Raw genomic sequence first — 12,412 nt, 5'->3', positions numbered from 1 at the left:
CTGGAACTAGCCCACAACTGAGAAGGCTCAGTCCTCTTACCTACCTCTGTAACTATTTTGGCCCTACACTACCCCAGCTCATTGCTTCTTGATACAAAATAAAAAATTGGTTTTTCCCTTTAAAAAAAAAAAAAAAAAACCTTTAAATTCTAAATAGTAGCAGACCAAGGCAGACAGTCATGTAAAGAAACAAAGCAGCACCAGTACATCCAGAAGAAACAGGCTAAATTTAGGATCTTACCAAGTCTTAGCTTTAAAGAAGCACAAATTTTCACTAGCAAAAGATTCCTCTTATCTCATTCCTAAGATATTCAGAGTAAGCTTCAGTAAATTAATGCTCATGGAAATTGTCTTTTCACTCTTATTATTTCAATTTACAAAACAATTAAGGATACTTTTTAAAAAATCTATTATCTCTTCCATAAAGTACCAGTATTTTCCACAAACCATAAACTCTTCAAAGTTAGCACAGCAAAAATTTTAACTACTTTGCATCCTCTTTGCTGCTGTTGATCTACAGGGCAGCCATGAGTGTGTAATGCAAAGAACTGGCCTCTGCTGCCCCCTAGTGGAATCTCACACTGCTGTCTAAATCACTCACAAAGTCTGAAAGCCACAAAATGCAGCCAGGCAAGACTCAGCTGGAATATAATTATATATTATATTTTAGTATATATTTTATATTATATACAAACACACACTCTGATATATAACTCACCTTTTGTTTTAAAGTAAGCTCTAGTCACAGTGGGGGGTTTGAACTCACAATCTAGAGATCAAGAGTCTCATGCTCTACTGAGCTTCCAGGCACCTGGACTCTCACTTTTTATATTTAATAAAAACTCCCAAATGTTTACATATGAACAGTTACATATAACTCACATCTTCCATCCACAGACTCCTACCCCCCAAATAAAAATATTCAAAAAAAAAAACAAAAAAAGAGGAGTATCCTATGTATACCTACTTACTCTCCATTCCCCAATTTTTTATTTTCAAATGGGCATTTTCCTAAGACAATGGAAGAGCCTGGTTTTTTGAGTACCCAAAACTGCAAGCCCTAAAAACAATCATTTTTAAGTAATGCACCACAGAATACAGCTTGATAAAATTATATTCCTATTCCTTGCCTTCCCTGTCTCTAAAGGAGATCATTTGTTAAAAGAGATGTGGATGGTTAAAGAAAATAGACAAAAATTTTCCCAATACTAAGGATCATGAGAATTTTAAGTAAATAATACATTAAAACAAAGTACTTCAAGACAAATGCCTAAATCACTATTTTCACTTAGCTAAAACACTTCGAAAGGAAAAAAAAGATTCCCCAAACCTTAGCTATTCTGCCACAAAGCACTGAATTCATTTTTCCATATTCATATATTATAGCTCACTTCCACAAGTAACCACTATCTGGCAACCCAGTTTTAATTACAGCATAAACACAGGATTTTAATTAGTTTCAAATTCTAATTTAGCCTTTATTCAATTCAATTATTCAGTCTCGTGGCCCAAGAAACTTTCTAATTATCTGTAAGCCCATTAATGGCAACTTTTAAACTGCAATTTCATTATTTTTTTATTAAACTGCCCAAGAAAAAATAAGTATTGCGTATCCTAAACATTTCCACTGACTACTCATCTAAAAGAGTCAATTCAAAACATTTTTAATTGGTTATGAGGGATCAAACAGACTTGTATTTTAAAAATTAATGACATTAGAAATTGCATTACAACAGTTTTTCAAATTAGTATTTTCTTTTCAAATACAATCGTGATGTTGTTGTAGCTCCTTTTCATCTCCAGTCATTAGGACCAATTTAATGTTCACCCTGGCATGTTCAGCTACAGAAGATTTTTAACAACCTCTCTGGGAACGAAAAACCCCGAAATATTCCTCTTCGGTGAACTGTTTTCTGATGCAATGAGATGTCCAATCATCTTCATTAAGGAAGAATAATTTTAAAATACTATTTATAAGTGTTCCCTAAAGAAATCCGTTTCCCCTGTCTATGTCAACACCAAATGGCACAACTAACACTAACACGCCTGTGTGCGAGGCTACATCCCACTTTCTCTAAAATGGAAAATGTGTGCATGGGTACAAGTACAAACTCATACATGCCTCACGTTTACTGAGAAGAGTTAAACAGCAGAGGAATTCTCATTCCGCCAACCACTACTACTTACGACTTCTGAACATCTCACTATGAAAGATAACCCAAACATGTACCCGACACAAAGATCACTGACACCACCACCCATCTTCCTATAAAACGGAAAACAAGCCTGCTCATCTACCCAGGTCCTTTTTCCTTAGACCCCATTAGAAGCCAAAAGGTAACCACTTTACAGGCAAGTTTGTCTAAAAGCACCACAGCACCATATATAGAACCCAGTTCTAACTCCACTGTTTATTCAAATTATATTGTTAACTACAATAAAAAGACTTACTTTTTACCCTGTAGCACAGAAATTCCATTTTAAAAATTTTTATTTTTAATGTTTGTTTATTTTTGAGAGAGAGAGAGAGACAGAGAGAAACAGAGCACAAGCAGGGGAGGGGCAGAGACAGAGGGAGACACAGAATCAGAAGTAGCCTCCAGGCTCCGAGCTGTCAGCACAGAACCCGACGTGGGGCTCAAACCCACGAGCTGTGAGATCACGACCTGAGCTAAAGTTGGACGCTTAACCAACTGAGCCACCCAGGCACCCCCATAAATTCCATTTTTAAATAGCTTTATCTTTCACTATTGTAATATTCACTCCCTTCATGCTGGTCAAAAGAAATGCGTTTGAGTGCATTTTTATTATAGCCCATGTTTAATGGCTATATATCTTTATTTAAAGATAAATGTGAATCAATCAAAAATGTTTAAGCAATCAAACATGTTACAAAAATTTTTTAATGAGTAAAATGAAGGGCTCTACTTCTCAGAAGGACAAGCAGCACCTGCAGAAGGACATGAAAACCCTTCACTTCAGCTAAAACATACAACAAAATCTACCAGATACAGCCAAAAAGAAAAAAAAAAACTTCTTTAAAGCCGCCCAAAACTGTGGATTCAAAGAAATTTCAGTGCATGCCAAAGAGATTTACTAGACAAATGAGGGAGAGAGGCCACTTGGGGCTGTTTGCTGAAAGGGACACAGGGCAAGCAGAAGAGGAGGAAAATCACTGCTTAGAAGATGGTCTAAATCTTGGGTCTAAAGATCCTTCCATGGGGCGCCTGGGTGGCTCAGTCAGTTTAAATGTCTGACCTCGGCTCAGGTCATGATCACAGTTCTTGAGTTCAAGCCCTGTGCTGGGCTCTGTGCTGACAGCTAGGAGCCTGGAGTCTGCTTTGGATTCTGTGTCTGTGTCTCCCTCTCTCTCTCTGCCCCTCCCTCCCTCCCTCCCTCCCTCCCTCCCTCTCTCTCTCTCTCTCTTTCAAAAATAAATAAACATTAAAAAAAATTTTTTTAATAAAAAGCAGAACTGCTGCCCAGATAGACCAAGAGTTGGTGTCTCTTCCATCATCAAGTACCAATGTCTCACCAACAACCACATTATAAATATTCATCCAGTTGTGATAAGGTAATAAATGGTACAAGATAAATCCAAAGACACAGTCTGTCTGTGGCCAATCATAATCACTTATAACCCTGCTGTGATTATTTGGACTGTTTCCATTTCCTAACCATTACACAGGTCAGTAAGATGAACATCTTTATGTAACTTTACCCATCTCTCTTTCCTTAAGATCAGTTTTTAAATGTGGAACATGAGGCAAAAGGAAGAACTCTAAGGTTTTGGTAATTATTAACACATGCTATCCAGAAAGATGCTTAACATTTAAAATTCTACCATGAGCAAACATCTCCCAACTGCAACAGCAAAGAAAAGAGCCAGCACACCTACCTGGCAGTTCTACCTGCTCGGTGAATGTATGTGTTGGCATCCTCTGGACAATCAAACTGAAGAACCCAATTCACAGCTGGGAAATCTGAACAGAAAGAGCATCAAGTTAGGAAACTAGTTGCAAGATCTACCATGCCACACTATTTTTATTTTACATTATCACTTACTAGGACTTTCCATCACATCAAACTGATAGATATCATCTGTGAACTTTATTAAAAATAAAATTAACTACAGGAACCAAGAGATAATAAACAATTCTCCATTGACAGAGTGAACTAAAATCAATGACAGTGTTTGAATACAAAGATTCTTTTCTATCTGAAACAGAAGAGATTGCTTCGTGTCAGACAAATAATAAAATTTTAATAACCTAAAAGAACCCACTTTTCATGGGCTCCTAGTGAACTACAAAACTGGTTTCCCAATTTAAAGGAAGGAAACTTTGCTTTTCTTGCTATTCCCATCTCCAGTCAAATTAATGATTCTAAGTCCCTTTTCTCACTTCTGACTACAGAAGTTTTCACTCATTTCCAGATAACCTGTTCTCAATTACTTGAAAGAACTACCTTTAGTCATTAGTGGATTTTGCTGTGAGAATTTTAGATCAATTTCCATAATAGAGAAAAGGGCTGATAAGTCAAGGAAGAGGAAGAAAGATCTGGAAAGAAGAGTGTCAGGATGACAAATATGCCTGAGGTTTATGGAGCAACCAGCGTGGGTAAGAGCTGGAGATGGAACTTGCCAGAGAGGGAAGAGAGAAATGGACTGGGTTTGAACTGGTAGCAAAGAAGGTATGGGACATCTGCTAGAACATTTGAGAAAACTCATACAATCACAACAATCACACAGCCCAGACAAGGTAAATACAAAATGATGATTTTACCAAAAGTCATGGTATAACAACAATACAAGCCAGAGAGCTTTAAAAATATGTATACTTGGCTACTGCCTCCAGTCACATGTGAGTAAACATATATAATGTCTGAGATACACTTGCAAATACTCCAAGAAAATCAAGGAGAGAGGAAGAAAAAGGGGATCATGGAAAAGATGGTTGTCAAAGCTGGGTAATATACCTGAGGGTACCTTAGATGTATTCTTCATGTATGTTTAAAATCTACCACAGTAATTAACATAAAACAAAGCCACTGAACAATTTAAATTACCACCTACTTACTCTCTTGTCATGTGTTCTGATCTCTACTTCCTGTAATTACTTCCATACCCCATCCCACCACCACAAAGCCACCAGCTGTAAAACGGTATCACAGTGGCTTTCTGAAACTTTAAACACATTAAGTATGCTTTTAAAATAAAAACATTTGGTGAAAAAATGGGATTTCAAATTTTCTTGTTAAGTAAGTTGAAATATTTTATCAAGTTTCCAATTTTCAAAGAAACATAGAAAGGTGTCTTTACACCTTTAATCCGCCTTTGATTCTGTGGGCTGCTCAGGATTCTAGGATTATTACCATAAGCAATAAACACAGAAGGTGAAAATACAACCAAAATTTTCACTGATGTATCCTTAATCATATTGGTTACCAATTTACTTATTGTTCTAAGAAAAAAAGGCCCAATTATTTGAGTGTAACTATACGAATCCCCAAATCCATCCATTTATAAGCAAATTCTATATGCCATGACCACAAAATCTTTTCTTCTAAGTTCTCACCCAGCCCCCTGGCTGCAATGTCAGTAGCAAAGAGGACTGCAGCCTTCTTGCGGACGAATTCATTGTAGACCTCCATCCTTCTCATCTGCTGCTGCCGGCCGTGCAGCGCAAGGATAGAGATCCCAGGACGTAGCCGACAGAACACCCGATACAGGTACTGGACCTGGCAGTAACAGAAAAAGGAGTTTGGTACTTCCAGATAACAGCAGCAGTCAGGCAAACTCGGGAGATTAACAGCAAACATGCTTTAAGGAGCACAAGTTTCACCAAACAAAAAATGTAGGGCAGAGAAAGGGAAACACAGTCTGGAGTTGTGGTCTTTGAGCACTTTTTGTTCACATTATTTCCTGTAAGACTTTTTTTTTAATATGCTGCCCTTAGGGGCGCCTGGGTGGCTCAGTCGGTTAAGCATTCAACCCTTGACTTTGGCTCAGCTCATGATCTCACACTTTGTGAGTTCGGGCCCGGCATGTCACATCGGGCTCTGGACACTGACATCGCAGAGCCTGCTTTGGATTCTGTCTCCCTCTCTCTCTGCCCCTCTCCTGCTCACTATATCTCTTTCAAAATAAATGAAAATTTTAAAAACTTTGTAAAAAATGCTCCCCTTACATTTCAACTTGACAGCTGACATTTTTTCAAGTGTAATGAGTTGCAAAAAATGTAATTTCTGATATATCGTAAATATGGAGAATTTAAAACAAACCTCTTACACATGTATCCAGTAGATTCTAAGTAGCAGAGCGATCTGATACCTACGATCATTTTTAAAATATGTAAAGATTACAAAGGCCTTGCCTGTGTGAAAGAGGGCCCCTCAACTTTGCTGTGACCCTCAAACTGCTATAAAAAAATCAAGTTTTTAAAAAAAAGTGAACACAAAATAAAATCCTCAAGAGAAAGAAATTTTGCATTTCTTCTCCTCCTTGAACTTTTATGGCAATTTCCTAACCCCACGGAATTTTATCTTAATAGTTTTATGCTTCAAAGTCTTTTGATTATCTTATCAATATTTATGACTTTCTACTATAAAACAATGAATATCAGTTTTAATTTCTAATCTCCTGTGGCCATAAAGCTATTAAAAATTCTCAGACTAAGCTATTACTACATTAGTATATAACTGACCAGAACAAGAAATGTTAGAATTTGAAAAAAAGCAAAACGAGAAATACTGATAGACACAATAATTTTGTTATACAACACTGGAAGTTATTATAGCTCTTCATAAATGGAAGTAAATGGAGCTGATTATTGGCTCTATTCCTCTTTAGTTTACATATTAATAAATGAATACTACTTGAATGGTAGACTGAGGCAGAGTAAAGCATCATTTTATTCCTATTTTCTCTTTCTAATGTGCACATTAAGAAAATCCTTCATGAAATTACAGAAAATTGGACTCGAAGGAACGCTTGTGCACTGCTGGTGGGTATGCAGACTGGTGCAATCGCTGTGGAGAACAGTATGGAGGTTCCTCAAAAAATTAAAAACAGAACTACCATATAATCCAGTAATTCTACTTCTGGGTATTTATCTGAAGAAAACAAAAACACTAACTCCAAAAGATATACGCACCCCTATGTTTACTGCAGCACTGTTTATAATAGCGAAGATAAGGAAGCTGCACAGTGTCCATCCAAAGATGGATGGATAAACACATACACATACATACACACACACACAATGAAATATTACATGGCCATAAAAAATGAAATCTTGACATTTGCCACAACATGGATGGAGCTGGAAGGAACAATACTAAGTGAGACAAGTCAGAGAAAGATTTGTACCATGATTTCACTTAAGTGAAACCTAAAAAACAAGCAAACAAAAGACAAAAAAACAAAGAAAAAAACACTCTTAAATACAGAGAACTGGTGGTTGCCAGAGGGGAGGTAGGTGAAATAGGTGAAGGGGGATTAAGTACACTTACCATGTAAGCACTGAGTAATATACAGAATTACTGAATCACTATGTCATAAACCTGAAACTAATATAACACTATATGTAAATTACACTGGAATTTAAAAAGTAAATTAAAAAAAATAAAATGTAGGGGCACCTAGGTGGCTCAGTCAGTTAAACATCCGACTTCAGCTCAGGTCATGATCTCACAGTTTGTGAGTTCGAGCCCCATGTTGGGTTCTGTGCAGACAGCTCAGAGCCTAGAGCCTGCTTCATATATTGTATCTCATTCTCTCTCTGCCCCTCCCCCATTTGTGCTCTGTCTCTCAAAAATAAAATAAACCTAAAAAAAAAATTTTTTTTAAAGAAAAAAAGAAAATGTACTAAAAGGAAACTTAACTCTTTTAACTCCTATAAAATAGGTCAAAACTATGACAGATAAAATTTATAACAATCCCATCAGCTATTAAGTCCATTAAGTCTCCTCACAAATTTTGTTAAAAGTTAAGAATGGTTTGGGGCGCCTGGGTGGCGCAGTCGGTTAAGCGTCCGACTTCAGCCAGGTCACGATCTCGCGGTCCGTGAGTTCGAGCCCCGCGTCGGGCTCTGGGCTGACGGCTCAGAGCCTGGAGCCTGTTTCCGATTCTGTGTCTCCCTCTCTCTCTGCCCCTCCCCCGTTCATGCTCTGTCTCTCTCTGTCCCAAAAATAAATAAACGTTGAAAAAAAAAAAAAATTAAAAAAAAAAAAAAAAAAAAAAAAAAAGAATGGTTGGTGGGCATCTGGGTGGCTCAGTCGGTTAAGTGTCCGACTCTTGATATCGACTCAGGTCATGATCTTAAGGTCATGAGACTGAACCCCACATCAGGCACCGCACCGAGCATGGAGCCCGTTTGGGATTCTCTTTCTCACGCTCTCAAAATAAATAAATAAACAACAACAACAACAAAGCAAAGAATGGTAAGGCCAGTGAACTGCAGAACAACTTGGTACCATGTTCTCAGAGCCATTCACTTTCCAAACAGCGAAACCCTTGGTGCTAGGAAGGCTCTAATGGCCTGAGACAATGCACCAGTAAGAGTACAGACAGAAGGACTCATGGCTTTGTTCTGCAGGTTTAAAAGGGCCACCATGAGAAGGGGAGAGGGGAAAGGTGAACCTGCGGACTACAGACGCACCCTCAGGCAAACCAATCTCGAAAAAGTACATATGCACCCAGGAAGTGTCAACTGAGTCCATGAAAACTTGCTGCAGTCTGCATCTCCTGAATCAAAACTGTCCTTAGGGGCGCCTGGGTGGCGCAGTCGGTTAAGCGTCCGGCTTCAGCCAGGTCACGATCTCGCGGTCCGTGAGTTCGAGCCCCGCGTCGGGCTCTGGGCTGATGGCTCAGAGCCTGGAGCCTGTTTCCGATTCTGTGTCTCCCTCTCTCTCTCTGCCCCTCCCCCGTTCATGCTCTGTCTCTCTCTGTCCCAAAAATAAATAAACGTTGAAAAAAAAAAAAAAAAAAATTTAAAAAAACTGTCCTTGGATTCCTGCTCTTGACAAAACTCGGTGAGGTGGATGACTTCCCAAGATCACTCTGGCTAGAATGTGTGATGACTATAAGGAAGGAAAGTGCGAAAATGAAGAGAGCAGCCAGGATTAGGACAAAGTCAAGCGTGTCTGAGATTTAGTTTTGGCCTGAGGTGTAATGAGAGGTGGTCGAGCTAATGAGAGTTACCAATATATTGACTATGAGATGAAGATGTGCGATAATTAAGGATTCAGTCATCTGAGATGGGGAACAGATGGACGGAAAAGATCTTCAGGATACGAAATCTTAAATCATTTTTCATACTTTGAACTTGAGATACTCAACAGGAAATCTCAAGACACTCAACAGGAAATCTCTAGTATTCAAGTGGATACACAAGTCCTGGGCTCAGGAGAGCGGTCAGAGCTTGAGATGTCAATTCGGCAGTTGTTAGAACACAGATGGCACTTAAAACCATGGGACTGAAGAGGTTTCCTAAAAAGAGTATGCACCAAAAAAAGGACAGAGTACAACAGACAGACCACTATTATCTTCCCTGTAAGCTGGAGAGAAACTCACTGGCATATTTATCAGGCTAAGCACTCAAAAAACTATACACCTAGAATCTACCTACTATATGCCAACAACTATATATCATTATATATATCTATATCTGAAATATAGAAAAGAAAGGAACATAAAAATCAATCAAGGTCCCTCCCTCTTTAAGGGAAGAGACTAAGTTTCCTTATTTATCACTGAATCCTTTATTCATAGCAAATGACTAATGTTAAAGAAATGTGTAACTGAATTAAACACATAAACACTCTAGAAGGAGAGGAGAGAAAACAGCTGATTATAACACAGGGACTGGCAATACTGGAGAGGGACCTCCAGATGTAACATTTGAGCTTAGCCTTAAAGGACATTCAACACTCCCTCAGCATTAGGGTAAAGGGGTGCAGGCAGGGCACTCCAGAGATCACCATGATCAAGGACACCGAGGCATGGAAATAAATGGCACATTCAGGTAAGAATTCCAAGAGGGTGGGAGTCAGATTATAAACACCTGCAGTTCATCCAGTCATTCAATGGCGTGATCTGCCAATATTCACAGATGGACACCACGCTTATCCATCATGTTCCTCACCACATCTAGCACTGTATTTATCAGAATAGAAGTAATTGCTTTTTATCTAACTGAAATTTGCTATTTTAAAAGGGATGATTCAACAAGAATTACTTAATCATTCAGTACCTCTTTACAACTGGAGAAAAATACAATACTTTTCTTCTTCAGGTGGCTTCTCAAAAAGGAATACAACACACTTATTTTTTGCTGCAGCTCGCAAACTATGTAGTTCTGTTCCAAAGTGGCAGGGGTGCTTATGAAAATAAGAGGAGGAAATATGTTAAAAACATGCCACATTGGTTAACTCTGAAATCCAGACCCCACCAAAAAAAAAAATTAGAATAAGAAATGATTAGCAACAGCATGGCTCTCCAACAAATTTCTCATACGCACACATACATATACCCCAAAAGAGAACTTCTTAGGAATCAGAACTAGAATTGGATCATCACAATTTTGCAAATCCTAATGAAACCATGGATCTAGAATAATCATCACTGGCTCCTAAAACTTTTAAGATAAAAAAGCTATCCTTCCTGTCATAAAGGTATTGTTTGATTCAGATTCATTCTTTGGCCTGTAGCACTAACAATGAAAGCTGGATTAAATATAAATCAAAAAAACTGAAGGCATCAGAGATCAACCAAGACAGCTAGGACTTGAGGTGCTAAAAAAGAAAACAGACATGCCCTGAGGCAAGCCCCATATTCATCCCCACCTTCCCCTCAAAGCATCTGTTGATTTGCAAGACAGATAAGAATTGGGAGTAACACCCTGAGGCCTACAGACATCAGCCCAAGATCCTCGAGAGCAGGAACCATAAAACACTGAATCTTAAATTCTTCATAGGATCTTCCCATGAAAAGTGGGAGGAACTCCTAAACTCAACACACACACACACACACACACAAAGCAAAATGACTGAAAACAAACAAAAAGCAACATCCAGGAAGCTGAGAGCTGAGCAGAGACCCTGGCAGCCTCAGCGCTATGAGGTTCAGAACTTGCCAGAGGGGAAGGGCTCTGGAAACACCCAGGGCTTTCAGCTGAGACTTCCACAGGGCTAGATCTCACAACTCCAGGCAAAACAAAAAGAGAATAACCCCAGAGTCTACAAGCCAGGATAGCCCAGATCAAGGTCATCTGTCCATACCACATCTATCTGCCACAAAAAAAAAAAAAAAAAAAACCATCAGACATGGTTTCACTAAGAACCGAAAATAAGAAAATCTTAAACGATACACAATACCCTCAAAAGAACAGGAAAACCATCGGCTAACTCTGACATCGGCTAATTTTGATACAATAGTAGTTAGAACAGAAATGTATCTTTAAAGAAAAAACCTGCCAAGATATCTTCCAAAAATGAGGAAGAACTAGAGATGTTCTCAGAAAAGTCAAAACAGAATTTTTCCACTAGTAAACCTGAACTAAAAAAAAAAAAAAGTTCTTTGAACACAAGAAATAAAGAATAACTATTTAGATAAATCTAAATAAATACTGATGTTTCAAAAAGTATTAATAACAGCTTATGGAATTTAAAATGTGTGAAATTAAAATACTTCACGATGAAGACACAGTGGAAAGGGGTAAAGAAACAAAATAATGGGGTAAGGTAAATGTCAATGAACTAAATCCTCCAGTTACAAAGTAATGATCATACCTGATAAGAGAACCACATATTGCTTGTAAAGTCAAATAAATCTAAAACGTAAGGCTGTATATAATGTAAGGAGTAAATGGCCAGAGAAAGATTCACCATGCAAACACAGACCAAGAGAAATTTACTACAAGGAGACTAATATCAAACTAGACTTCAAGGCAAAAAGTATTAGTAGAGATAAAGAACATTTCATAATGATTAATGACACTAACAGGAAATATAAAATTACTTTTGCATGCAACTAACAACATAAGCTCAGAATAGCCATTTCAATTTTGAAATGCTTCATAATTCACCACAGATTTCAACTTATATTCACTGTAAAACACAGCAAATTACAATGATTCAAAGAGAACGATTTTTTTCTCAAAAAAAAAAAAATCATTAGAAGCGCAATTTCACTGCAACAGCAACATAAAGAAACCACCCTATTATACCTTTTCTAAGTACATTCTGATATACAACTTCAGAAAGATCTAACTTTTTAAAATTATTTTTCTGGTCCTGCACGATTCTAGAGTAGATATTCTACACTACCTTAAAAATTTTCTTGACCGTGATTTCCCCATGGTGTATTAACCAAGTTAATGGCTAGAGAAGAAACTTCAGTAATGATATGAGA

At 37.9% G+C, this 12,412-nt stretch overlaps 1 protein-coding gene across 4 annotated transcripts in view; it reads right to left on the bottom strand.

Annotated features, from left to right (window-relative positions):
* DDX10 (DEAD-box helicase 10) overlaps positions 1 to 12,412 on the bottom strand; it is a 629,111-nt gene that overhangs the window by 591,677 nt on the left and 25,022 nt on the right. For all 4 annotated transcript variants that reach the window (XM_045482716.1, XM_045482720.1, XM_045482717.1 and 1 more), the window contains exons 7-9: positions 10,254 to 10,380; positions 5,577 to 5,739; positions 3,899 to 3,983 (exon numbers count right to left, since the gene is read on the bottom strand). In XM_045482716.1, coding sequence (XP_045338672.1) covers positions 3,899 to 3,983; positions 5,577 to 5,739; positions 10,254 to 10,380 — 375 coding nt within the window. The remainder of the gene's footprint in view (positions 1 to 3,898; positions 3,984 to 5,576; positions 5,740 to 10,253; positions 10,381 to 12,412) is intronic.

The sequence above is a fragment of the Leopardus geoffroyi genome, chromosome D1 (genome assembly GCF_018350155.1).
Source record: "Leopardus geoffroyi isolate Oge1 chromosome D1, O.geoffroyi_Oge1_pat1.0, whole genome shotgun sequence".
NCBI lineage: Eukaryota > Metazoa > Chordata > Mammalia > Carnivora > Felidae > Leopardus > Leopardus geoffroyi.
Note: the sequence above shows the minus strand (reverse complement) of the source record. Positions and strands in the feature narration are given on the sequence as shown.